At 51.2% G+C, this 27,429-nt stretch overlaps 1 protein-coding gene and 1 pseudogene across 21 annotated transcripts in view; both read right to left on the reverse strand.

Moving 5' to 3' along the window:
- MAPT (microtubule associated protein tau) overlaps positions 1 to 27,429 on the reverse strand; it is a 120,874-nt gene that overhangs the window by 15,849 nt on the left and 77,596 nt on the right. For 11 of the 21 annotated variants that reach the window (XR_011492356.1, XR_011492355.1, XM_070479601.1 and 8 more), the window contains 6 exons: positions 25,333 to 25,398; positions 17,416 to 17,471; positions 14,172 to 14,369; positions 13,023 to 13,155; positions 11,498 to 11,551; positions 9,101 to 9,366 (listed from right to left, as the gene is read on the reverse strand). Coding sequence is in view for 19 of the 21 variants with exons in the window: in XM_070479601.1 (XP_070335702.1) it covers positions 9,101 to 9,366; positions 11,498 to 11,551; positions 13,023 to 13,155; positions 14,172 to 14,369; positions 17,416 to 17,471; positions 25,333 to 25,398 (773 nt within the window). In the remaining 2 variants the exon portion in view is untranslated. Of the gene's footprint in view, positions 1 to 9,100; positions 9,367 to 11,497; positions 11,552 to 13,022; positions 13,156 to 14,171; positions 14,370 to 17,415; positions 17,472 to 20,295; positions 21,394 to 25,332; positions 25,399 to 27,429 lie in introns of all 21 variants that reach the window. The other 10 variants (XM_070479609.1, XM_070479607.1, XM_070479606.1 and 7 more) reach the window with 4 other exon arrangements.
- On the reverse strand, positions 2,436 to 4,099 carry LOC110130476 (PEST proteolytic signal-containing nuclear protein pseudogene; annotated as a pseudogene).

A 27,429-nucleotide genomic window follows, 5' to 3' on the forward strand; every position in this document is an offset into this window, starting at 1 on the left:
GATGTGGGTGTTTCTGCAGCCACGGATACCTATGTAACAACACAGTTCACCTGAGTTGTTCTCAAGCCTGTTGTCTCATAAACTAAATAGAAACAAGACTCTCTCTAGGTGAATGGCGATGTCTCTCCTCCCAGCAAGGAGACGGTAGGCGGCACCCCAGCCCCGGCCTGAGCTGAGATGAGGAGGAACAGGTTTTCTCGCCTGCTTCCTAGGGAGTTGCTGTCACCGTCTGCATAACGTCTTTGAATCGTTCTGTCCCACCCTCAAATTTCAAGGAGTCCCACATGCACTCCTGCTTTGGGTATCATTTTTTACTCATAACTTTCCACCGAATAAGTTCCAGAAGCAGACTTGCCTACTTTCACAAGAGAAGTGGAGCAGTTTAGAATTAGAAAGCACATACACACACACCCACACACAAAATAACAAAACAAGAAAATTGCAAAGACAGTTAAGAGAAGGGGAGGTCATCAGGACTGACAATTATAAGACTGATCATTATTACATTTAGCTCTGTGGAGAAGGAAATGGCAACTCACTCCACTATTCTTGCCTAGGAAATCCGTGGACAGAAGAGCCTGGCAGGCTACAATACATGGGGTCACAAAAGAGCTGGACACAACTTAGCGACTTAACAACATTTAGCTCTGAGCTTCTCAAAGCAAAAAGGGAAACGTGATGGGTTACATAACTCTCTAATCTGACAAAGAACACTGACCAGTTTTTCAAGGAGGATAGCCTTGTTTTCTGTACTAATCCTTACAAGAAAGTCATCAAATGACTCAAGAGACATGAAGCAATAATACAATGTGCAACAAACACAGAAATGTTTTCTCCAGGCTGCTGCTTGTTCCCACAAAAAAGGCAACAAACTTTTGTGGGATTTGGCAAGAGATATAAGGATATTTAGCAAGCAGACCTGAATTACTGTGAGTCCTCAAATTAAGTCAACACCCTTTACAGAATGGTAGATTTACAGAAAGGAAAAATAAAAAGGGGAATGGTTGTCATTATGAAATTGGAATCCTGAAACTTAATTTCTCAACTAGAGTAAATGTGTGATATTCAGCCTCAGCTCTGGGTGGACACTGCAAATAGCCAAAAGGAAAAGCAATGTTTTGGAAGCTCCAGATTTTGATCCAGGAGACTTACTAGTCAAGGGACAAATTCTGTGGTCAGGGTTTGACCCTGGAGGAGAGGTTGGGGTGGCATGATGCTGCAAGCAGGTCCATTTTGGTTTACTCCATTTCCTGGAGAACCCGAAATGGTTCCAAACCCACATCAGATCTTGTTCTGGTTCTGTTTGGGCTCAGATTTCTCGAGGTGCTCCAGATGGCCCAGCCCTCCCCTCCACCCTCAGGAGCTTCCAGGCTGGCCAGGTGTCCTTGGGCCACCCCTGGAGAGGCCTGTCTCCTGCACTGTCTCATGCTGGGCCCGGCTTGGCCTCACTAGGGTCAACAGGCCCAGTGTGGAGGACTGGGGGCTGGGATGTTCTGGAGGGAATCTAACCTGGGGTGAGCACTGGACACCCACAGCAAGCCTTCCCTTCAAGTCCAAAGTGGTCAGCTTGAGAACTGACACTGGAGATCAAATATTAGGGGAGTTAATTCCATAGACAGAGGAGCCTGGCGGGCTACAGTCCAGAGGGTCGCAGAGTCGGACACGACTGAGCACCACAGAGCACCCCTTTCCAACAGTTTATACTGTTCCTTTAAACAGTGACTGATCCAAGAATCTTTAAAATGATGGAATTTACACAAGATTCTTTTTCATAAACACAGATGCTGTGTACGGTGAGACATGTCCAGAGGGTCTCAGAGTTACAAGGCTGCCCCCCAGGAGGGGCCCCGCCTGACTCTGCACAGCCCGACACCTCAGGTCAAGTTCAGTTGAGTCCCCGGCCCTGATCCAGGACAAGCAAACTATTCTAGGTACAGACTCACTTTATTTACTCCGCATAGATGTTCTACACTTAACACTTTTAAAAATGAGATTTGAAACGTTAACACGGCAGGGCTCCAGAGCCAGACACTTATAGCGTGCTATTGCCATCTTGTGGCCACCTGGAATATCGCAGCCCAAGCCTTTCCAAGCCCTGCAGCTCCGGTGGGTTTCGGTCCTGCCTGGAGGGCCTTCGCATCCCAGCTCCTGGCTCGAACTTTCTCAGAGGAAGTGGCTTTAGCTCCATCTGCTCAAAGCCAACCAGACCATGTCCCACGCTCTAGTCATGACTCTGCAAGTCTCTTTTCACCTTGGAAACCACAAGGATCCCCCCAGTTCTTACTTGGCCGCCTCAGCCCCAGTGAACTCCTTCTCTCTCACTCTGGAAGGTACCTGGGACCTCTGCTCTCCACTGACCCCACGGAGAGGCTGCTGAGGTTGGTGCTGCCTTAACCTCCGGAGGCTCTGCCGGGGGGGGGGGGGGGGTGCCCGCCACTCTCCCTTTGTCTTCTCCATCCCATGCTGTCCTGTCCGAACACAGGAGACCCAGCGGGGACCTCCCTCTATCAGCTGTTAGCTCTCCAGAGCTCACGTGTAAACACACAAAGCTCCAACCTGACCCACGCCCCTCTGCCACCCCAGCTGGTGCCAGTTTTAGCTTTATTTTGCTTTCCTTCTCAGTATCTCCAGGTGCAGTTTCCCACAAGTCTTTCTCGATCTGCGTCCCCAGCAGTAAATGTGTGGGGGCAGGCGGGTACGAGAACCGTCCTTTTTCAAGGCTTGGTGGTTCCAGACAAGGATCTTCTCTGCTTTGTTGCTGACAATCATGTGCGACACTTCACAACGCAGGTGACCCTCAGTGTGGGGAACCCTCAGTGGTGCAGGCTGCTCCCTCCTGCACTAGCTTCCCTGGCCTACCTCTCCTTTTGCCTCTGCTTAATTAGCTCAGTGTCTCTCTCTCCTGCCTGGGTCTTAGAGTAGGAACTCAGCACAGGGCCTGGCGCTCAGAGGTGCCCCAGAAATGCTGGATGAATGAATAAAAGAAAGAAGGAAGGAATCAGTTTTTGATGCTATTGTATGCTCCATTTTCTAAATTTATTTGTCTTCTCTTTGTGTATTATTTCTTTGCTTGTATTCTTTTTCCCTACCAATAAGAACATGGCTGATATGCTGCAGTCAATTTTTTAAAAAATTAAAGCATTTAAAATGATGAATTCCTTTTAAGTATAATTTTGGGGCATTGCCACATAATTTATGGCATTTGTAACCAAGACACTTGGAAAAGGCATTTTCATTTCTAAACTGAATGAGCAGTGACAAAGGAAATTTTGATTTTTGAGCATTTGTGGTCATGTTAACAATATGCATACAATGAAGTTTATGTTTTACACTGAAGTTAGAAACGAGAAGCAATTTCTGCTTCTCTGTATTTATAGATACTTTTTTTCCTAATTTCAAGTTCTCATTTATTAGTGTACCACTCAATATTTATAAAAAGAAAAAGAAAAAAAAGCAGCTCCAAAGATAGTCTTATACCATTCCTTAAAAAAGGAAACTGTTCCTTTTAACTTTACACCCACCCCACACCCCAATTTCAAAACACATCATTTAATTGTTTTGGTCACGGACATTTCCAAGATGAGATTTTATATTTCACTCCCATAGCTTCTGGTTATCAGAAAACCCATGCTTTCCTTTATTGAAGGAATTTGGTCCTGCTGATGTTGGTGTATCCCTTCCAATATTCTTCATCCTCATCTTTGCTTCTGGAGGCATTTCCTCTGGTTCACTATCTTCATCTTCATTAAAAGCTGCTGCTACTGAAAGGGTTTTTGGAGCAAGAGTTGGAACCGGTTCTTTAGGCTGACTTGAGCCAAGTTTGATGGATATGGCTGAGGCTTTCTTTGTCGTCTGACTACCTATGGCAAATCCAAACTTGGAGGTCTTTGTAGGCTTTGTCGGGGGGTCTGCAGTTTCATCTTCAGCTGATCGCTTCTCAGCGCTGCGACTGGAATTTCCCCTCCATTACTGGAAGAAACAGTCTTAGTTTTCACAGGTTTTTCTGCTGCTTCTTCGGGTCCTCGGCGGGTCCAGCTCGGGGCGGCTTCCCAGGCTTCTCCTCTCCCGCCTTCCGGTCTGCCATTCTCCCCTCCGCGGCCTCCCCTGCAGCCACGCCGAGGACGTCACAGATGCTTGTCTTTATGAACGAAATAGATTACTGACACATCTGAACTCTTAACAACAGATAAACCCTTTCCCCTACAGTTTGATTCCTTGTATTTGTTAATTTTTCCTTTTCCTTATATGAACTATGTTCTTTTATTGTTTTTATTTTACTAATAAAAAAGTAGTTTACTAATATCTACTGTGACACTTCCAGTCACAACTGTATTTCTATCCAGTTTTTTCTTTTTTTTAAAATTCTTTTTGATTACACTGCATGGCATTTGAGATCTTAGTTCCCAGAACAGTGGAAACACTTAACCAGGGAAGTCCCTCCATTTTTTTTTTCCCTAATTAGAAATGGTTTCACTGTAAAAAAATTTAGGAAGAAGGGTAAAAATAGAGAAAAATAATCAGTCACAATTTCTCTGAGCCACTATTAGCATTTTGTCATTTTTGTCTTCTATACATGGCTTTTATACAGGTGGCAGATATAACCTATAAAATTTATACAATTTTATTTTTAACTTATTTGTAGTTTTTATAATTGTAAAAATTATTTTCAAAGATAATTATTAATGACTGCAAATATTTTATAGTATGGCATCACTATTTTTCTAATTTAGACTTGAGTTGTTTTGTTTTGCAATCATTAATGAAGCACAATCTGCATTCTTGTGCATGAAGCTTTTTCTGAATTTAAAGCCTTCTTTCTTTCCTTGATTGAGTATACAGCATTTACTGTACATCAAGTGTGAAGCTAGAGGGACACAAAGATCTCAAGGTGACCTTCAATCTAGTCCAGAGGAAGGAGACATGAAATCCTTCAACAGCTCATTGATTGAGCAGAATTAAACTATGAAAACTATGAAAAAAATAAATGGAAAAAAAAAACTATGAAAACTAGGAATAATCCTGTATTATATTCAAAAGGACTGCAAGGATTCACACGCTCATCAGGACAGAAGGATGTTAATTTCGCATCGCTTACACCTGCAGTGGGTCCTTTTTGTTTTTGTTTTTTTAGGTGCTTTAAATGCTGGTTCTTTGAGTCTGAACTCCCCTCTCCAGGATCCCCCTAAGAACAGGACTGGGACAAAGTCTTGGGGAGGGGGGTGCAGGACCTAGGACCTGATCTGGGCTGGGTCTGAGTCGTCTGGAATCTGAAAATAGCGGCAGGGGCAGGACCAGAAGAGGAAAAAAAAAAAAAAACAGTCCCAGATCCAGGGCTCATGGGAGGCTCTAGCAGTCAGGGTTGAGACCAGAGGTCAGTAGATAAGAATGCAGGGACACGGGCTTTCAGCCTGGACTGCTGAAGACTCTCAAGGTTCAGGGTGAGGCTCTGGCATTAGGATTTTTTAAAAACAAGTTCTATTTTCTTTTTAAATTAGCTAATTTTATTTTAGGTTGCACTGGGTCTTTGTTGCTCGCATGAGCTTTCTCTAGTTGCAGTGAGTGGGGGCTCCTCTTCCTTGTGGTGCTCAGGCTCCGGGCACACGGGCTCAGTTGCTCCCTAGCATGTGGGATCTTCCCAAACCAGAGATCAGAACCCATGTCCCCTGCATTGGCAGGTAGACTCTTATCCACTGCACCACCAGGGAAGTGCAGGCATTAGGGTTTTTAAAAGAACCCTTCCCCCTCCCAACCCCAGGTGATTCTCCTTCGCAGTCACAGGGAGACTGCTGCTCCTTCCTGCCCCTCCCACTTCTGGTGGATCCAGCTGGTTAGGTTAAAGTGGCCAAGTGATTATTTGTATTTTCCTTTAAAAGTAATTTTGTTTTGGACTCTTCATGTTCACTGTAGCCAATCATGAAGTCAGAGAAGAGTATGAAGCAGAAAACAAACCTTTTACAACTTTTTTCCAAAAAAGTTACTGATGTGCAGTTTTCAGTCTCTGCAGGTTTATAACCTTGTCCTGCTCCTCCCGAGGAAGTTGGGTTATTCTGCAGACTCTTGAAGTGTTGTCCCTTTTACTGTATACGCTGGGCCGAATGAGAGGCCACGGGGACCCAGAGATCTCACAGGGACCTCCAGTCATTTTTTTCTTTTTAATTTTGGCCTCAGTCTTCGCTGTGGCATGCAGGCCTCTCCGGTTTCCTGTGTTACAGGGCACGAGCTCTCGGGTGCACTGGCTCAGCAGTCGAGGCACGCAGGCTTAGCTGCCCCGCAACGTGTGGGATCTAAGTCCCCCGACCAGGGATCCCCTGCATTGGAAAGTGAAGTTGCTCAGTCGTGTCCAACTCTTTGCAAGTCCATAGTCTATACAGCCTGCCAGGCTCCTCTGTCCATGGAATTTTCCAGGCAAGGATACTGGAGTGGGTTGCCATTTCCTTCTCCAGGGGAGCTTCCCGACCCAGGGATCGAACCTGGGTCTCCCACACTGCAGGCAGACGCTTTACCATCTGAGCCACCAGGGAAGCCCTTGGAAGGTGGATTCTTAACCACTGGACCATCAGCCAAGTCCCCACTGGAGTCACTTCAAGAGGCCTTCTGCATGGATCCCAGGGACCTTTTTTCCCTTTTGTTTTCTTTTTTTAAAAATTTTATCTAATGACAAAAACCACTGCAATGTTGTAAAATAATTAGCCTCCAACTAATAAAAATAAATGGAAAAAAAAAAAGTCCAACCATGAAAAAAAAATTTTTTTATCTATTTTTTGTTTTTCCTGGAGGTTAATGTGTTGATCTCTGGTGTTATGGCTCAGATTGTCTTTGTTTCACAGTTTTCTAAGTTTTGCATGGAATTTACGAGGACGCTGTTACTCCCCTCTTGGCCACTTCCCCACATCTCCTTCCCCAGTAAATCCCAAGAAAAGTCCCCTTTCTCCTTTACCGTGGAGTCTGTAGCTGTGGACACGCATCTGCGCCCACGTGGTACAGCCACAGCCTGGGGGCAGCCTCACCCTTTCCATCCTAAGCATAGAGTCACTGACCCGACCGGTTGGGCCTGGGCGAGGGGTGGGCTCCTCCCTGCTCAGCCCTGTCACTGCTGCTCTCAGCAGGGTTTTGAGAACGGGGCCAAATGGTGCCTGAACCCTCCAAGCCGACCTCAGGTGAACGCGGGGCTGACGGGGTGCAGCCTGGGCTGGGGGAAGCCGGTGTGTGCGGAGCCCCGCGGGCTGGGAGACACGGCCCGTCACAGTTTCCCTCTCGCCGCGAGCATGCTGCTCACAGCCCCACAGTCTTCTCGGGGGTGCAGAACTGGCCATGTCGGGTTTTGTTTTTCAGTTTCCAAAACTGAGGCGAACACTCTGTGCCATGAAAACAGGGCAGACGTGGGACAGCCACAGCGCTGGGGGAGGGGTGCGAACGCCAGTGGGAAACAGCCCATCACCTTGGAAACCCTCTCCTTGGGGGTTCCTCTGGCCCAGAAGCCTCACCAGGGGTCAGCTTCAAGCCAGCTGCGCCAGAGCCCCCTCCATAAGGAGACAGGCAATGTGTCTTTAAGTAGCACAGCAAACACTGCCAGGAGGTCAACACTGCTCAGGCCCAGCCCTGTGGCCCAAAGACCCCAAGGGGCACCCAGACCTCCCTGCTGGGCAGGACCCTTTGGGCCCCAAGGATGGGAAAGGCCAGCAGGAGGCCCTAAAGCTCCATGGGGAGCAAAGGGCAGGGTTTCAGGCAAAGGCCACTGACATGGACCAAAGGCCTCTGAGACCCCTCCCTTCATGGCGACCCAGGCCCCAGTCAAGAGCGATTTTAATAAAACCGAGCGCAGAGGCCGGGCTGGGGGGCGCTCTGGACATTGGCCCTTGCCCACCAGGTGGCGCTCTGCTCCTGAAACAGTCCAGCCCAGAAGGCTCAACACAAGAGGTGGGGGGCTGTCCTTGTCCTCTGCTCCATCTCCCTCCCTGGTGCTGGGGGGCAGGGGACGCTGTCATGGTCTGAATTGTGTTCCCCAAATCCACAGGCTGCAGTCCTAGCTCCCAGTACCTCCCAACAGGACTGTGTTTGGAATAGGGTCTCTAAAGAGGTCATTAAGTTAAACGGAGCTCACTGGGGTGGGCCCTAAGCCAATAGGTCTGGTGTCTTTATAGAAGGCAGGACTGGGACATAGTGAGACCCAGAGAGGGACCAGTGAGGACACGAGGGGAAAGCAGTACCTGCAGGCACACGAGGCAGGCCTCGGGAAACTAGCACCTTGACCTTGGACTTCTGGGCTCTATGAGGAATTACATCTCTGTTGTATAAGCCGCCCAGTCCGTGTTAGTTTTTTTTTTTCTTGGTGGCACCCTAAGTTCCCCAACCAGGGATCAAACCCGTGCCCTCTGCAGCAGAAATGTGGAGTCTTAATCACTGGACCACCAGGCAAGTCCCCAGTTGGTGGCATTTTGTATGTCAATCCTAGGAAACTCACACAATGGGGGAGGGGGTCAAAGAGAGGAGGAGGGGTCCAGGCTGTGCCCACATCCCTCCACCTAGGCTCTTGGAAGCTCATTTTCTCCACCTTTGGGAGACCCAGAGACGACGTGAGCACCCACTTGTCCCTGGAAGAATCAGTTGTTCAAAATAGTATCACGAATTTCCCCAGAATTGAGACCTAAACACATGTTCAACCAATGCCAGAAACACCCACCTGTACACTGGTTGTCTCATGGTCTCAACCACAAGGAAGCTGGGGAACCCCCTGCAGGCACCCACTTTGAGAACTCCCAGGTCGTGGGGCTACCACGCTGTCACCTCTGATCGATCCCATCAGCAGGGGCTGAGGTGACCGAGGGAAGAACCGGTGCTGTCTCTCCCCCGAGCTGGCACTCACAGCCTGCTGGTGACGCCGGCACAGAACTGAACCCTAACCCACCGTCTTTCCTTCAAGAGGTCGGGAAGGGGCCTGTGCTATGGGGCGGGGGCGGGACCCAGGCTGGTGGTGGGAGCAGAGGGGCTCCCCCGCCTCCGCCCCAGGTGTACAATCCCCCTGACCCCGCCCGGCCCCGCCAGGCCCGGTCCGGGCGCCCCGGGCGGACACCCGCAAGGCCAGACGCGCACACGCCCTTACCTTGCCGCCTCCTGGCTGGTGCTTCAGGTTTTCCGTGGAGCCGATTTTGGACTTGACGTTCTTCAGGTCTGGCATGGGCCCCGGGGCGGCCTGCAGGCGGCTCTTGGCTGCAGACGGCGACTTGGGGGGAGTGCGGACCACCGCCACCTTCTTGGGCTCCCGGGTGGGCGGGGTAGGCAGAGAAGGGGTGCGGGAGCGGCTGCCCGGAGTGCCTGGGGAGCCGGGACTGCTGTAGCCACTGCGGTCCCCGGACTTCCCAGATTCACCTGGAAAGGAAGGCGGGCGTGAGGCCAGGGCCCGGGGTGGCGGGAGTCAGAAAACGGGTCTCTGTCCTGCGGCCCATTCCCAGAGTTAGGGCTGGACCAGGTCGGTAGGAACAAGGTCGGAAGTTCAGTCAATCCGGCGGGAGGCTGCCCTGGCCTCCATTTCTAGAGAAACGTCCCCTCTTCCCAGCCTCATTGCTTTGGGACAAAAATATCCTGCTTCCCAGCGAAGCAACAGAGTGGTCGCCAGGGACTACTCAGGACTGCTTCCCAGGAGGGAGCAACTCTGCCCAGTAGCCTTGGGGTCGGGAGCGGCTCCAGCCAGCTGAGTGATCTCAAACAAGTCACTTTCCTTCTCTGAGCTCAGGGGAAACAAATATAATGCCGACTGACTGAGGCTGGGCAGGGATACGTGGCCTTTGCCCTGAATAAGGGCAATGCGATGGTGGGCCAGGGTCTCATCCGGATCCACTGGACTCCTTATTTTTTAAATTTATTTTTAGTCGGAGGGTAACTTCTTTACAATGTTGTGTTGGTTTCTGCTGTAGGGCAGCGTGAATTAGCTATAAGCGTAGGAAATCACAAAATACGTATATGCCCTCCCCACATCCCTCCGGTGCAGGTCATCTCAAAGCACTGAGCTGAGCTCCCTGGGCTACAGCTTCCCACTAGCTATCTATTTTACACATGGTTCCACTGGACTCTAACCACAGGGTGAATTTTGAGCTGTTCATCAAGTTCAAGGCCCCTTCCCCGCTAGACCCCTATCCAACCTCCCGACTCCTCTCTGGTACCTGGGTTCCAGAATGGTATGCCTGCATCGTGTCCACCAGTCCCTGGCTTTCCAAACAAGCTATGCCGCTTCACAGCCGCTCTGCCCTCCCCCAAGAACGCCCTCCGCGAAAAGGCGCTGCCCAGCAAATAGCAGTGAGCCTTTCCGGACTCGGGGCAGAGGCCGCACCCTCCAGGAAGGCTGCGGGCGCCGCCCCTCTCCCAGCTGACCAGCCCTGGGCTCCTAGCACGTGTCTCTTCCTGCACTCTTCAACCCCCCATCACACTTCCCGGTTGGCTATTCTATGTGCCTCTTGGATCCGTGTTTCACCAAATGTGGCCCAGGCACTCCTGCGTCGGGATCTCCAGAGCCGCCACGGTAGCGGTGGGGGTGGGGGTGGGGGTGGGACCTGTAAGATACAGATTCCGGGGCCCCATCTAGGCCGGATAGGATAGAATCTCTAGGGGCAGGGCCTGCAAAACTGGTGCTTCCCTTGCTCCTAGGGATTCTAAAGCAGACTCCTGATTCTTGATTCTTGAGCAGGATTCTTGAGTCTGAGAGCCACTGGGCTGGACGCTGTGCCCAAGTGGCGGCCTCGTTCCCCTCCATTTCTGAGGGCGGCAGATGCCCCCCACCACCCAGGAAGCATGTGTACCAAACGGGGACCTGCTGGGCCCCAAGCAGGAGAAAGGGCAGCTCTCTGCGGGAAGCAGTGTCTTCTCTTGTCAAAGAGAGGATGAGCACGAGGTTCTTGGTTGAATCTCCATGTCTCTTGGAAATTCCTCAAGGAGTCAAGCTCTGCAGCAACAGGACGAGTAAAGCCTCCAGGCTCAGCGCCCCCCGCCCTCTGCCCCCTGGCACACAGGCTGCCTGGTAGACCTGGTGGTGGCTTCCCACCCTTTCTGCGCCACTGAACTACAGGGCGACCTCAGGCAAGACCCTCGACCTCCCTCCCTAAGCCCGGGTGCTCATCTGGAGAACATGGCCAGCGGCCGGAGCCCACAGAACAGGGCTTGCCAGTGCGGCCTCCCCATAACCTGGTTAGGGCCGGTCCCGGTCCTGACTCTAGCACCCGCATCAGCTTGAGGCACCTACTCCCCTTGCCCCACCCAGAGCCCCCGGCTGATGCCAAGAACACGCAGGATTAGGATTAGGATTGCCCATTGGACAGATACATCCCCACAAACCATGCGAGAAGAGGAGCAGGAATCTGTTCCAACTTCAGGCCCAATGTGGGAAGCCTACATTTCAAAAGCAGGTCCTCCCGGCTCTAACCCCCTCCCCCGCCAAACCCCCAGCCAACCAACAAGCTGCTCGTGCGAAAGGCATGACCCCAGCTGGGCGAGGCAGGCTCAGAATTACCTCTCTCAGATTTTGCCCCTGCAGGGGGTGGTTTTTTCTGCACTTGCATGTTCGCTTAAAAAGAAAAATCCACAGAAAGCCTCATTATCATCAAGCTTGAAAAGGCCTCAATGAGAGTTTTTGTTTTTTGTGCAGCAGGTGGGGGGCAGGGGCGGTGAATGGGGTTAGGGAGCAGGGGCACTGGCTAGCAGGAAACAAGGTCGACCTGGGGGAGGTCTGTCCACTCGAGAGCAGTTAAGATCCAGAGAGAAACACAGGTTCTTGCTTCCAGTTATGACTTCAGTTGCATGAATCAACTAGCATAATGTCAAGTGAAGAAAAGCAGGATCAAAATCATATATGAAATCCAGTCAGGAGTCTGTGAATTCCCCTTGTATCATATGTACTCTATACATGAGGAAAAACCTGGGCTTCCCTGGAGGTCCAGTGGTGAAGAATCCTCCTGGCCAATGCAGGGGACACGGGTTTGACCCCTGGTCCAGAAAGATCCCACATGCTGCTGAGCAAATAAGCCCATGGTCTGCAACAAGAGAAGCCACTGCAAGGAGAAGCCCATACACCACAACTAGAGAGTAGCCCCCACTTGCTGCAAGTAGAGAAAGTCCGAGCGCAGCAATGAAGACCCAGGGCAGCAAAAATATAAATGAATAATAATTTAAAAAAAATAAACCTTATGGGAGAAAGTCAACCAACAGGCCTTAGTGAGCAGGTATCCAGGCAGGCCCCGCCCTACGGCAACCTCCCTGAACACCACAGCCAAGACATGCAGGATACCAGGACTCTGGGCAGCCACCCCTGGGGCCAAGGAGCAGCAGAGACCCTGTGCTGCCGGCCCAGGCCTCACACACAGCCTGTGTAAGATCCACAGGCCCCCTGAGCGCTGCCCTGGATCAGACACCCCGAGTCATGTACAGTCTAAACCCAGGTGCCTGGGACAGTCATCAGGGCAGTGGGAAGGGTGGACTCAGCCTGGCTGTCCCCACTGGCAGCAAAATGGCTCAACTGAAGCCTTGGCTGGTACTCAGAACCCAGTGGGTTTAACTCACAGGAGTCAAGGAGATGGGCCCAGCCTGTGAGTGCTCAGCTAAGACCCTTAGTTTCTGTCAGAAGGCCCCTAACATCCCAGCAAGTTAGCAGGGGCTGCCCCCTGTGTGAGGTCACCCATAGTGTCCCACCCCTCATTGGGGGCTGAAAAACACCTCCCCGGGGCGGGGGGTGCGTCGGGGGTTTGAGAAGCTCAGAGAAGCCCCTTCTCCATCGTTATTAGTCTCATGGCTGTATTTTCCTCATGCTTAAAAGGCTGGTTAGACTTAGTCATGCAAACTCTCAGAGCCTTGATTTCTTCATGGTATAAAGTGGGGACTCAATATCTAGCTCAGAAAATTAAAAGAATTAGAAATGAACATTTGATGCTTACTGAACCACAGGCGTCAGTTGGCTACCAGAGGTTAACCGCCAGGGCCTCCATGGCGAGCTCTCCCCATCCCCACCCCTCCACTAGGATTCCAGAGAAAGTCCTTCTCACCAGTGCCTGGCGAGGTCTTTGGGGTGGGAGTGGTTTTTGCTGGAATCCGGGTGGCGTTGGCCTGGCCTTTCTGGCCCGGAGGGGCCGCTCCCCGGGGTGTGGCGATCTTCGTTCCAGGCTTACCATCTGCCCCCTGTAAACCAATGCACAGTAGAGTGTTTTTTTTACAACTGGGAAAGGGTTCTGCCACCCAGCATCAATGCCAGCTCCCCTCTGCCAGCTTGACTCAAATGAGGCTAACATTGGGGTGACACTCTGCCAGCCAAATACAAGTGTCCTTTACCATGACAAAGATACACAAGTCCACAGCCCCTCCTAAACTCCTGAGTGCCATTTCCTCCTGGATGAACTGTTTACATGAGTTATCTGCACAAGTGGAGCCAATGTATTTCATAAAAAGGCAACAGAGCTCATAGCAACGATCGCGGTCAGCATCCACCAGTGTCGGCAGGCAGGACGTCTGAAGACTTCCTACACCATTCTCTGACTCTCTTAGGGGGCTTTATCTGCCTGGTGGTGGTTGGTTTCAGAGGCACATGGAGACACAGTTTGTTGAACCTGACTGAGAGTGCTAAGAGAGCTAGTCCTATCCTTCTCTTCTCTCTCAAGCAGGTCTTGGGGTTCAGTAACGCTTCAGGTGTGCTAAGAGCCCTTGGCGGGTGAGCACCAGCATCAATTAGCAGATGGGCCGAAGGGGGAGCACGGGTGCACAGGCACGGTCAGCTGACTGGGGCAAGTGACCTTGACACGTAACACGAACTCAAAAAAGAAACTCACATGAACCGGTGACCACGAGATGGTTCAGGAGGGAGTGAGCTACTGGGACAGGTGTGGGTGCAAGGGATGCTGTCCAACCCCAATGAGGGCAACCCGGGAGCACCCCTGAGTTACTAAAGCCGGGAATAGACCAAGGAAACCCACAGTGATTTTCAAACCAGGGTCCCCTCCCGTGCCTTGGGGGATGAAGGGGAGCTGAAAAGGATGGTACTGTGCCTCCTTTCCCCTGTTTTAACTAGAGAATTTTAACTGTCCTACATGGTGCTTCTAGGTGAGAGCTTATCTAAAGAAAGGTCTTGGCGACTAGAAAAGCATACTTTTGAAAACTACAGCAGAGCAGCCTGATTCTTGCCAAAGGTGGGTTCCTCTTACCTTGACTTTCATCTCCTTTGCTCCAGAACTGCCAGTTCGGGGTGTGACAGAAGAGACGTGTTTAGGAGAGGAAGATGGCTCTGGGCACACGGCAGGGCTGGAGGGTTTGATCAAAGGGTCTGAGCTACCAGGAGTGGGGCGTTTGGGGCTAAGGCAAGGCCTATTTTTCAGGGTTTTAGCGGAAGAAGGTGTGGATGGCTTAAACATAAACATAAATAAAATCAAAATAAAAGTCAGCACATGGGAGAAAGGTACAAACTGAAAAAGGACAGTAACTAAAAACAAATAAGGCAGGTAATGGTTTAAAGGCATGACCTCCAAACCCTGTGGATCATTTGCCCTTAACAGTCCTTATCAGGAAGACCAGAAAGTGACCATGAACTTGCAGTCATTCATCAGCTAATGCATATACTACGACTAGCATATGATGTGCATTATAAAACTTACATATGGCAGAGCTGGAGAAAGTGATAGACGTGTTGTATGTTCTTTCTCCAGCCCACTGGATCTACTTCAGCTCCACCCTTTGGAGACCACTGGTTAAAAGGTGGCTCGCACCCAGAGAGTCAATGGAGATGGCCAAAAGTATGATTCTTAGGCTGTTTCTCAAGAAGACATCTCCAGTGTGTCATGGGTCAGAAGTGCTCCTGGTTCTGCTCAATTCCAGGTGGGGGGCTCATGCTGGCCCCCCAACCCCTCTCCCTCTTCCACTACACTGATAGAATCGTCCTTGCCAACATCAGGACTGTATCTGATTAGGCAGGTCTTGAAGATTCTGTCTGACACCACTTAGAACACACACACACACACACACACACACACTTACTTTCTGATTAAAGTCTCAAAACTAAACTGTCTGGTAAATCTCCCCCCCCCACCCAATATTTTTAAAATTAAGTTTTCTTGGTGTGTAGTTGCTTTGCAGTATTGTTAGTTTCTACTGCACAGCACAGTGAGTCAGGCATATGTATACATGTCTCCCTTCTTTTTTGGATTTCCTTCCCATTTAGGCCAGCACAGAGCACTGAGCAGAGATCCCTGAGCCACACAGTGAAATTGTTAGTTGGTCAGTCGTGTCCGACTCTTTGTGATCCTGTGGACTGTAGCCTGCCAGGCTCCTGTGTCCATGGAATTCTCCAGGCAAGAATACTGGAGTGGGTTGCCATTTCCTTCTCCAAGGGATCTTCTTGACCCAGGGATTGAAACTGGACCTCCTGCATTGCAGGCAAATTCTTTATCATCTGAGCCACCAGGGAAGCTATACAGTAGGGTTCTCATTATTAGTTAATTTATACATAGTAGCAATAGTGTATATATGTCTATCCCAATCTCCCAATGTCTGGTAAATCTTAACTAGGCCAGTGGTTACTCTTGAGTACCATCTACCTAATGAAGTAGCCTGGGTGTTGCAGGCAGCCAATGGGAAGGTGTCTGTGAGGTGGACGACCTCATGGAGATGAGAGTGTGTGAAGGAGGGTGGATAGCATCTGTGGTTTGTCTGGACCACCTCTGGGGACCTTGGACTGGGATGCATGCCCTGGTGGAGGAGGCTGGTCTGGGAGTGGGAAGGGCCACGCCTTCAGGAATAAAACCAAGAGGCCAAGTCCAAAGGTGTTCCAAAGAGGGAGTCAGAGCTACAGAGGAGAGTCCTGACCAGAGACTTCTTCTTTACTGAGATTCGCCACTTAAGGTGACTGAGGCTGTCTCTGCAGCCAGCCTTGGGAAGGAGTGCAAGAGGGATGGAGCAGGGGTGTGAGGGGGGCGATGCAGACTGAGGCCCTGGGGCTGCTAGCAAGAAAAGCTGATGGTGGGCACCGGCAAGCCCTCCTTCCCCAGCTTCACAAGGTCCCCCTCCGCTGTTACTGCTTCCTACCTGGCCAAGCGGTCTAGGTTCATGACAGATCTGACCTCTTGCTGCGAGGCTGTGAGCCACTCCAGGGCAGGGACAGCTTATGAATGGATGAATGAACAGAGGACAGGATTCCCCTGAATGGGCATCCCAACTGGCAACCAGTTACTGCAACTCCCTCCCACCCCAAGTCCCTGCAGTAAGTACCCTCAGCTGCCCCACCGGGGTCCTGTGATGGTGAACCCCAACTTCCTCCAGGGCATGCACTTTGGGCAGCCACCCTCAATACACAAGACCAAACCCTAGGGCTTGATTCTGCGTCTGGGAACTCCATCAGTCCTCCAGGACTGATGAACACCCAGGTGTTTCAGGCAGCATAGATAGGGGGCTTCTTGGACGCCTAAAAGAAAAACAGGTCTTCATCTGGGGCCCCAGTGAGGTTTCCTGGAAAAACACTACTGTGCAGTTATGGGAGCTTTCTCCAAGACGCCCCGTCATGGAGGAGAGTGCACTAGACAGGGAGCGTGAGAAGGACCGTGCGGTCCTGGGTGCAGTTTGGGTGGTGAGCAGGCTGCTCGGTTTTCTGGTCCTTGGTGGGGGAAGATCTTAAGACTGGCTGGCAGGATTTCAGGACAGTCTCTAGGGCACCACAGCCCACATGTTCACTCAGCATGTGGGGTGTGTATCAGGCTTCCCTCCTCCGGCCTGCCTCAGCCCTACTCCGAGCTTGGCAGTAACTGAGCTGATATGCTCAGAACTCCCAAACACGTGATTTCGCTCCTCCGCTCCCCCCACCTCCTCTTTACCTCCACTGATCCTATTCCTCGGAATGTCTCTTCTCACCCCTATTCACCAACCCCCCTTCATCTCTCCTCCTCGGCCTGCCTCACAGGTCCTCTCCTCTAGGGCTTTTCCAGAACCCTCCACTTTAGGTTGGATATCCCATTTTTTGCTCAACACTCCCTCAGCCCCCTAAGTAAATGGTATTTTCTAGATAGATCTTAAATATATCTCTCTGTGTGTATACAGATATATCTTTGCTGTGCGTAGACCTGTAGTGGGAAGCATAAAATTCAAAATTCACTGCAAAAAATTCAAACATACCTTCATTTACCATGAACATCTTAATTCAAACAATGCTGATACAATTATAATGAGGAGCATTCATTCATTCATTCATTAACCTGCTGACTGCCCTTCCCTGGCAGAAGTATCCAAGGATAAATGCTGGCATTTTAAACGTTTGCATGAAAACACAAAGCACTTTGAATGACCGCTGTACCTCGCGGACCAACGATTTCCACGTGTCATAAACAGAGATCAATTCAGATACAAAGCATGGCTTCTTGATGAACTTGATGGCGGCAGAGAGGCACCATGGTTTTCTCAGCTTACCTTGGTTTTTTTGTCATCAGGTCCAGTCCCATCTTTGCCTTTACTGACCATGCGAGCTGATAAAATACAAAATGAGAATGCATGTTACACCCATTAGCACAGCTCATGAGAACCCAATGGAGGGAAAGTGGTCTCTCAGAAACTGTGCAATATGTCTTGTTCAGTTGGGCCAGTGGAAACCGGCTGATTTCTTTCCCCTTGAATCTGTTAGGTGTCTTGTTAGTATCAACACAGCACACTGGGGTCGTTGCTTGCAACACCCTGACAAGAGGGGGCAGCAGGCTGGCCGAGGGCGGGGACATGCAGAGGCGACGCAGAGGAGACTGTTATGGGCACACGTTGGTACAGGGGCGGTCAGGGAAGGTAGACGGTGCAGGACCACCTCTCACAGGCTCCCCCGACTGAGGCCAACCCCACTCCAAGGAGGGGCATTTGGAAGCCCCAGGGCCATGGACAGGGCAGGTCAGCCAGGCTCTGGCCCCTGCAGGACCCCTTGCTCATATTGTCACCCAAGGGCCAGTGGGAGTGGGCCGCTTTCCCAGAATCTGCCCCTCACTCTTGGGGGCTTGGGTAACCAGTCCTAGCTGGCTCTCTGACATGTCCAACCCACCCCTGACCCAACCACGGAGGGCCTTCTCACCACTTACAGACTCTCCCAAGGGGGACTAATGCTTATCCTTTCCCCAAATTAGCAACAAACTAGCTGCCATCAAATATCCTATAGATCGGCAGTCCCCAAACTCTTTATTTCTTGGAAGATGATTTTTCCATGGACTGGAGGTGGGGAGGGGATGGTTTTAGGATGATTCAAGTACATTACATTTATTGTGCACTTTAAATCTAATGCCACCACTGATCTGACAGGAGGTATTGATCTGTAGCCTAGAGGCTGGAGACCCCTGCCATAGATAATCTCTGGATTTTAGGACCAAACCATTGACAGATTTTGTGTTTGGAAAGCCACACCCCTTGGTGAAACCAATCTGCTTGTCTACCAGCGTAACTTCTAACTCACTCTTTCCTGCCATTGGCATTCATTATTGAAAACTGATCATAGGTTTTCATTTGTGGCTTCAGTATTTCCTCTGCCCCGAGGAGAGTGGAAGCATCTCACTGGTTCCTGGAGACCAGATTTCTAGAGTGACCAACACTGATGATCTAGCCCAGAGATTTTCAAACTTTGTTATGCAGCAGAACCAGTGGAAGAGATTCTTGAAATACAAAAATCCCAGGTTCACTCTGAGACAGCAGCCTAAGGTGGGGCCCAGGAATATGCATTTTAATAAGAGCCCCGGGTGGACCTGATTCACATCCTTTGCCCCAATGACCATCATCATCTATGTCACAACAAAAGCATCTGCTAGATCTGCATTTCCCAAATTGGGGAAATGGTTACTATGTATCCTTCTCAGAGGGTCAGAATGTACATTAGAATATTAAAGGTTCTGACAAGTTCCCCAGCAGCAAACCCCATTTAATTTTGTTTCACCTTTTTTTTTTTCCCCAAACTAACTAGACCATGGAACTCTTTTTTTCCCTGGACACATCTATCAACATGCAGTGGATCAGCATTCAATATAAAACAACATTTCAGGAAACACTGTTGTCATCTGTCAAGTCACAGTTATGTGTCCCATATTAGTTTGGAGTTTAGGATATTTTAAAGTAGGATTCTTTTTCAGTCTTAAATTTTAAAATACAGGTTCCTTCATCTATAACATTTCAAAGTTTTCGTGACAACATTTAACAGACGTCTGCAATGAACAGTTTAAGTAGCATCAATTTCTGGGCCCCACAAATAATTCTAAAATGCTACAGGACCTAAACATATGAATATGGCTGATATGTGGCCATGAGGCCTCCTCTGGGGTATAAACTGTCCTCCCCCCCAACAGGACACAGAGACCGCCACCCTTGGGAACCTCCCCACCCATCTCTTCAGCTCCTGAAAGGCTGCTGTGGTCACACTTCCCAGGGCTGGAGATGGGGACAGGGCTGAGATCCCTCCCTGTGATCCCATCAGGGGGTCTGCCCCAGCTCTGCCAAGGGAAGAAGGGGTTCCTTCACATGAGGAGATTTTGTTTCTGCTCTGTCTTTTCTGCCACAAGGCAGACAGAATAGGGTGGAGTGGTTGTTGGGCGAAAGGCTCAGCATGGGCCCTGGGTCACCTCCAAATGCTGTGTGTGTGTGTGTGTGTGTGTGTGTGTGTGTGGTCTGTTACATGTGAGGTGCTGTCTACTGACATAGTCGCAGAGGACAGACATGTGTCCTCTGAGTCTCTGGGCTAGGAGGGCACACCCCAGGACCTCCTGGAAGGCACTTGCGGGGTAGATGGAAGTGCTTTTCAAAGCAGACCTACTTGGGTTCCAAACCTGGCTCCATCACCTACTACTCAAGGACTTTCAGCAAGATACTTTACCGCTTGGAGCCTCAGTTTTCTCATCTGCAAATCGGGGCTAATTATGCCCAATTGTCGGGAGGGTCCTAGACAACCAATTTGAGACACACAATGAGCCCTCCGAAGGGGGAGCAGCTACTATACTCTTTGTGGAGACAGCCCACCAGCCTCCACTGGACTGAAGAGCCTTGCAGATAAATCAAGGGGCCAGAGGAGTGAACGGGGCAGAAAGCACTGGGCGGGGGTGTTGGTGACATGCACGACGGCCGGCAAGCGTGAAGAGGAGCACGAGCTACCAGCGCCTGAGGAACAGGAGGTGGCCGGGAGGGTGAGCAAAGGCCCAGGTGGCTGGTTGGTGGCTGTCCCCGGGGGCCTCAGAAGCGGCAGGAGCCAAGGAGGAGCCGGAAGCTGCGTGGCAGTGCCTGCAGCCTGGGTGGCACACGAGGTCGCCAGGCGGGAGCGAAGGAGCCCAAGACACAGACCTTTGAGTTGAGGCACCCGGCTGACGGGCTTCCCTGGCAGAACAGCTGCAGGCTGCTTTCCAGAAGGTTCTGGAAGATCAGTCTTTTTTGTGTCCTCGCCCTCAGAGGGGCTCCGGGGCTCTTGCTCCTCTCCAGGGGCCCCGGGAAGTGCAGTCCCTTCCAAATCCACCTCCGAGGGGGGTCCCTGCTCCTTCTGCAGGTTGGCTGTGATTTCCACGTGGAATGTGAACTCGGGGGACCCGCCGCGCCCTTCTCCCGGGGACCCCTCGCTGGGCCCGTCGGGCTCCGGGACCCGGGTCTCTGCAGATGCTTTAGAGAGGAAATCGACAGGAAGCGGGATGGCACCCCCTGCTGGGGACCCTGGAGTTCCAGGGGCTTCTCCGGAAACTGCCTGCGGGGCTGTCCCGCCTCGGGTCGGGGAGACCTGGGAGGGCGGGGAGTCCTGGGGCGAGGACTCATCAATGTCCCGGTCTTCATCCACCTCCTCACCCCTCTGCCTCTCTTTGCCCTGTGCCCCCTTCAGAGGCGGCCCCTCCTGGGGCAGGCCTCCCCAAAGCTGGCACTCTGGCGGCTCGGAGCTGCGGCGGCTGCCCTCTGCAACCTCAAGTTCTGTCCCTGAAGGCTGGCGTGAGGCCTCTCTGGGGCCTGCGAGCAGGGTGGGGGCCCCGAGCATGTCAGATGCGTGCTGGTGGGTCAGACCTGAGGTCCCTGGCTCCACAGCCTCACCTCCATGGTGGCCCGGCTCCCCGAGTAAGGTTGCCTGGACAACCTTGGCACTCCCAGGCCCTGTCTGCTGATGTCCAGGGGAAGGGGGCTTCGGAAAGGCCAGGCCCTCCTCAGCCCACTGCCCTGGTTTTGGTCCCCGCTCCCAGTGGGGCTCCTGAGGGCCTCCTGGTGGAGGAGGTGCTTGGCAGACGGGGTGATGCTGGGAAGGGCGAGAGGTCACCAGGACGGGAGCTTCGGGCTCTTTCTCCCCCAGAGGCAGCTCGGAGACCCCAGAAGCTTCTTGGCCGTGTGCAAGCTGGACCTGAGAGCTAAGCCCATGGGCCAGAGGCCTCTCAGACGCTTCCCTCTGCTGGCCTGGAACTCTCTTGTCCTCTGGGTTTGAAGAGGCAGCAGCGGCAAAAAGTTAGCAAGAGCAAGTTAAGTGTTTTTAAGAGAGGGATGTATGTTTGAAAGAAAAAAAGGACGTTTAAACAGCATCTCAAGCCCACCTAACAAAGGATAAGGAGCCCATGCTCAGAGCTCACCCATCTTGCTTTTCTTTGCTCAGAATGAAAAAGCTCTTGGTCAATCTGCCAATAATGAGCTGGGTGACCGTGGGTGAGCACCTCCTGTCTTTGAGCCTCAGTTTTCTTATCTGTAAAAGGAGAGCTTAGACCAAGACCCCGTCTACTGCTGGTCTTAGTCCTCGGCCTGTGTTGGGTCTGGTTGGGCTCCGAGCATCCTGCCATATCCGGGGCTGCCTTAGGCTAACTCCACCAGCTGCAGAAACTTGTCCTCCTCTCCAGGGACTGTGAGCCTCCTGAAGACTCTGGCCTGAAGCTGGGACCTGGCTGGGGTACAGGGAGGGTCTCCTTTCCTCTCCTTCTCTCTTTGGCCCCCCTTTTGGCTCAATAAAACCAGCAAGTACCTATAAACCCACCCTGATAGATTTGGAAAACCCCAAATGCATCATAATCAGGGCTCAGTCTACTAACTGACCTGCCAGGAGACCTCTACAAACAGAAACACGGCTCAGGTTTGTCCAGATTGTGGACTGTGAACAGCCTTCCGCACGAGGTGAGGTGACCACCGTGGCAGTTAAGGTGGTCTGCACGGCACAGACGTGGCCAGCCCTGCGGGGCCAGCCCTTCACCCCTGTCACAGCACCTCCCGCCTGCCAGCCAAGTGGATGGAGGGCACACTTCCCTTTTTTTCTGCTTCATTCATGCCGCATTCACGTGAAGTGTTAGTCGCTCAATCGTGTCTGACTTTTTGTGACCCCATGGACTGTAGCCTACTAGGCTCCTCTGTCCATGGAATTCTCCAGGTAAGAATACTGGAGTGGGTAGCCATTTCCTTCTCCAAGGGATCTTCCTGACCCAGGGATCAAACCTGGGTCTTCTGCATTGCAGGCAGATTCTTAACCATCTGAGCCCCCAGGGAAGCCCCACATTCATGTGAGTCCCTCCTTAAAATATCTGTGTATTGAGGACAGGCGATTTTTTTCCTGTTGGTTCTCCTAATATCCTGTTTTCCTAATATCCTGTATTTTTTTCTAACTCCCAACTCTTCAAACATCCTACCTAGTTCCAGGACAACTTTGCAGCTCTCCTCTAAATAAACCCTGGAACCCCAAAGGATTGAGGGTCTTGGAAGAGAGAGGCTGGATGAGGGGAGGGGCGGGAGGTGGGAGAACACAGGGGTCCACACACATGGCTAATACATGATGGTCCCTCTGGTTCCAGCTCTAGTCGGAGTCTGTGGAGCTGCCCGGCAGCCCCTTATCAAGAGGCCAGCTCTCTCACCTCCCACCCCTGTGCCGGGGCCTCGAGCTCATGGTCTCAGTTATCTTGTGTTCCTAGCATAGCCCCAGAGTCTGCCATGTAGCCAGATCGACACATGATGTCATCAGGGAAACGAGCTGATTTCTGCCTTCCACGGGGTCTGCAGGAGACTCTCTGGGGCCCTTGGTGAGTCTTGGGGATGAACAGACCAAATGATGGAGATGCAAGAAGCCAGCTGGCAGGAGGCAACCTGAGCAACTGCCTCCTCACCCCAACGTGTTCCCAACCCACCGCTCAACAGACCAGAAGTGGCAGCAGCTGCTGGTCCCTACACCTCTCATCAGGCCAGGTCTCCAGCACTTTCTGGAAAAATCTTTCCTCCCAGAGCTCCCTAGAAATTGCTTCTGATGTGGATGTTACTGTTACACCACAAGACTTTAAAAGACCCTCACTGAAAAAGAGACCAGGGCCCCAAACCTGTGTATTAAACATACCCTGAAAAGTTATCAATATAGGATAGTACAGCATGTATGTATGTGTGTATGTGTGTGTGTGTGTGTGTGTGTGTGAGGAACCTGCCATCATGCTATTACTCTCCTGAAGGAAAGAGCTGGGCTGGGAGAATATTCTATTCAGCTCCCAGAAGTCTGAAAAGTGCTCAATAGCTACTGAGTTGGCCAAAAAGTTTATTTGGGTTCTTTCATACTATCTTATGGATATCGTGAAAAATATCCAGTATTTTTCAAGCCAATACTAAAGGTAGTAATCACAGGGGGTGGGTCCAAGGTAAGCAAGATTTGGGGAAACACAGTTGGGTGGTCTCAGGAGTGCAGATGAACTGTGTCCCCATGCTCCCTGGGAGGCCTGGTCCTGGTGACACTCCCAGAAGAAAGGTCCACTCCTGGTGTGAGCAGGGTGTGGGGTGGGCAGGGCCCTCCCCACACCCTGCTCCTCTCGGCCCCTCGCAGCTCCATCCTGAAACATCTTTGCTCTCTTAGTCCTTCATGAACACAGGCTGCCAGAGGTTTTCCTTCTGCCGCCGGAAAATAAGGAAGAGAGAATAGCTGTGCTTCTGTGTCCATGGTTCTTCCTAAATCTGATTGCTTTAGCACAAAGCAGACTGCAGGTCTGTGGCAATGAAACATGTTTGTGGATCTCCAGAGTGTCTGGATTTCCCAAGGCCCCGCTGGAGGGAGCTGGGCTTGGCCATTTGGATCAGCAGCTCCAGATGAGACATTAAACACTGGCCTGGGCAGCACAGACGTAGAAACCGCCACATATTCACAGATTTGGTGCCAATGTTCCATTGCAGATGCTACCTGGTATTGGTCTATATAGCTCTATGATTCTAAGCCAGTGCTGGGAAAGTTAAAAATTTAGTTAGCCCCAAAGTAAGGTTTCTAGGAAAGCTGTTGGCCTGATCTTTTTGCTCCACGGAATATCTTTCAGGGACATGGAGACATAGCCTACAATAAAAATTTGTAAGAAAAATTCAAATTCACTTCTTGTTATGGAAATAGATGGTCATTTCCAGAGGTTATAAAAACCTCTCATTTTACCTAAAAGCTAGAAATCATGACCTAAAAGAAATAGGAGGCAAGATTCTAGTTATTTAACACATAGACTGAGATTCCCCATTTATAATGATTATCGCTTCTAATATTTTTTTGAAGCTCTTTGTAAACCTAAGAATGACGTGTAAACACGTCTTTCCATGCTGTGTGAGACGAGAGACACCAGCGCACTGTGGGGCAGGGAGCCCTGGGAGACAGAAACGTGTAGTTAGGCTTCAAAGCACCCTCAGGGAGACATTTCTTCAGGGCCCAGAGTCTCCCTAAAGCCAGATGGCCCAGTGGCAGCACTAAACACCGAACAAATCCCAAATCACTTTGTGGGGAAAAGACCAGTGACTTCCCAGCTCTCTTACAGTCTAAAAGCTTCCACACTATACAGCAGATTCTCAAGTTCATTTATGCAGCCAATGACAGAAAACAAAATTCAGCGGGGTTGTATTGGAGGTCTCCATTTCCAAAGATAAGGAATCTCTAGGATTTACAATTTAAGTTCTTAAAAACATTTAAGCTCAGTGATAATATGAAGTTGTTTTTCTTGAGCACAGTAATTTTGGTCCCTGAGATGAAAATCACAATAAAACTTGAAGGCTGCACAGAGGAAATAGTTTGGTGGCGATAGAGTTGAGGCTTTGCTCCTGGGATGGGCCAGAGGGCCGCCTACAGGGAGACTGACTCATCAGACACATATATGTTTCTGTTGGTCACTGATTCTCGAGTCCCCAAGCTGGCAAAGGCCAACTTCTTTCGGAACAACAAACACACTGGGAAGGATTCAGAAATGACTAGAAAGAGCTGAAGCTCTTTCTCTACCTGAATATCCCACCTTCGAAGAAAAAACAGCTCCTAAAGATCTGGACCCTGGAATTAAGGCCCAGGTCCAAATTTTCATCTCAGGGTACGGTCCATTTAAGTGTTGCCACCCTCTCTTCCCACCCGTCCACGTCATGCGTGGCAGGCAATACTAGTCCGCTGACCTTGGGTCGCGTGTCCTGCAGCTTGGTCTTCCAGGTTGGAGGTGTCACCAATGCCTGCTTCTTCAGCTGGTTTGTGTGTCAGCAAATGAAGAGGATAAAAAGCAGACACAGTTATTGTTTGCTAGAAACAGAGCTCCCTGCCCCTCCCAACAGGTTCCTGAAGCGCTGGACCTCTGGCTCTTTCTGCAAACCTGACCGCTGGAGATGTGGATGAAAACAGTCCACGGAACACTCCCTCCACCCCATGCCCACACACCTTCAGGCAACAAGTCCAGTAGGAAAGACCTTCCCCGTAGCGGGCCCTGGGTCCTCAGTTCCCCCGCGCGACAAAGACACAGGACAGGTGAGGCTGGAGAAGCTCTCTAGCGCTCAGCCACTGCTGTGGAGCTGTGTCCTGGTGGAGGCCGCCCTCCCAGCCCCGCCAGTGCTCCTGGGGGAGCCAAAGGTGCAGGAAGGACTAGGTGTGTGGGCTGCGGAGTCCGGCTGGGGTTCAAGCTCAGGTGCCACCATTACTTAGCCTCTCTGAGCTTTAGTTTCCAACTCTAGCACCCCAAAGTGATAACACCAGCCTGTCTTGTAGGAGATCAGTGAGGGTTCATACGAAACTGTGTGCATGCGTTCATCAAAGTGTCTGGTACATGGTAGGAGCCCCCTAGAGGTTCAGTTTCTTTCCTCCAAACTACTGGGCAAACCCCTTCAACTGCCTGCTAAGAATAGGTGCCATCTGATTAAAGGGGGGGTGGTAGTGTCAGTGAGCAGTTTTGGGGGTATCTTGGGCTCCCACCTAGGGAGCCCACTGTCTCTCCCAAACAAAAAAAGACTGAGACAAACTCCTGATCATGCCATCAATGGTACCAAAGTCGGTAAGCTTTCATACAACGCCAATTTCTGCATCATGAAGAAATGGGGATATCACTGCAGGACAAAGGGTATGACTGTCCAGAAGAAAGACCCTCTAGGGCAAGTTGGCCACACACTGACATGGGTATGACCCCACACCCCAGGAGGGCCAACATGCCCTGATGGACAGGGACAGGGAGGCCACCAGCCTGAAATGCCCACCTGGTTGGGCCACCAGTGTTTTCCTCCCAGACCTGAGATGACTCAGGCTCTACAACTAAATCAGAAATGCCAAGTTAGCCCCACTTGCCATGCAGGCCCACCACAGAGAACATGGAGGAGGCAAAGGAAAGACTCTCTGGGTTGCTGGACAGATGTATGATGGCCTGATAAGACACCCAGCCCACTGGCTGGCCCAGGGCCGCTGTGGCGAGGGGCAGGGGGCTGGCAGTGGGCTCGGGCAGCTTCCCTAAAGGCAGTTCCTAGGCAGGAACACCTCTGGGTGTCCTACAGGCTGATGCTGTACACAGTCTGTGAGGTCTAATGGTGATAGCTCCATGTCACTTGACAAAAGATGTCTGTCAGCGAAGCACTGCTCTGAGCATAGATTTGGTCTGAGTTTCTGACAAGGTTATAGAAGGAAGGTCCAGGGAGACAGCAAGTCAGCAAATCCAGCTACATGGAATGGAGTCCTGAAGACGGGACACAAGGGGGCGTGCCAATGACGTCACTGCCGTGGCTCTGGGAAGCCCATCGCTTTCACATACCTACGCAGTGTCGTGATCCCTGGTCCTGATGCGAATTAGAAACTGCAGGCTGCTGGTATCTGACACCCCTTGATCCCAGCAAGAGAGATGCTCAGAGAAGCCAGAGAGAGGGAGGGTATGAGCCAGTGGTTGGGCCATCACCAGCCTATATGGCTTCTCTGCCTCCCTGGGGCCCCAAGAGGGCTCCATGCTCACCCTGCAAGGCAGGGACACCTGCAGGGGGATGGCCACACTGCACTCCCAAATGGACCTCAAATGGGAAGTTTCACAGGAGAACCAAGATACAACAAAGACACATGCCCAAGTGAGGTGCTCGACTAAGGCATGTTAGTCGCTCAGTCGTGTCTGACTATTTGCGACCCCATAGACTGTAACCCACCAGGCTCTTCTGTCCATGGAATTCTCCAGGCAAAAATACTGCAGTGGGTAACCATTGCCTTCTCCAGGGGATCTTCCCAACCCAGGGACTGAACCTGGGTCTCCCACACTG

The sequence above is a fragment of the Odocoileus virginianus genome, chromosome 17 (genome assembly GCF_023699985.2).
Source record: "Odocoileus virginianus isolate 20LAN1187 ecotype Illinois chromosome 17, Ovbor_1.2, whole genome shotgun sequence".
Taxonomy (NCBI): domain Eukaryota; kingdom Metazoa; phylum Chordata; class Mammalia; order Artiodactyla; family Cervidae; genus Odocoileus; species Odocoileus virginianus.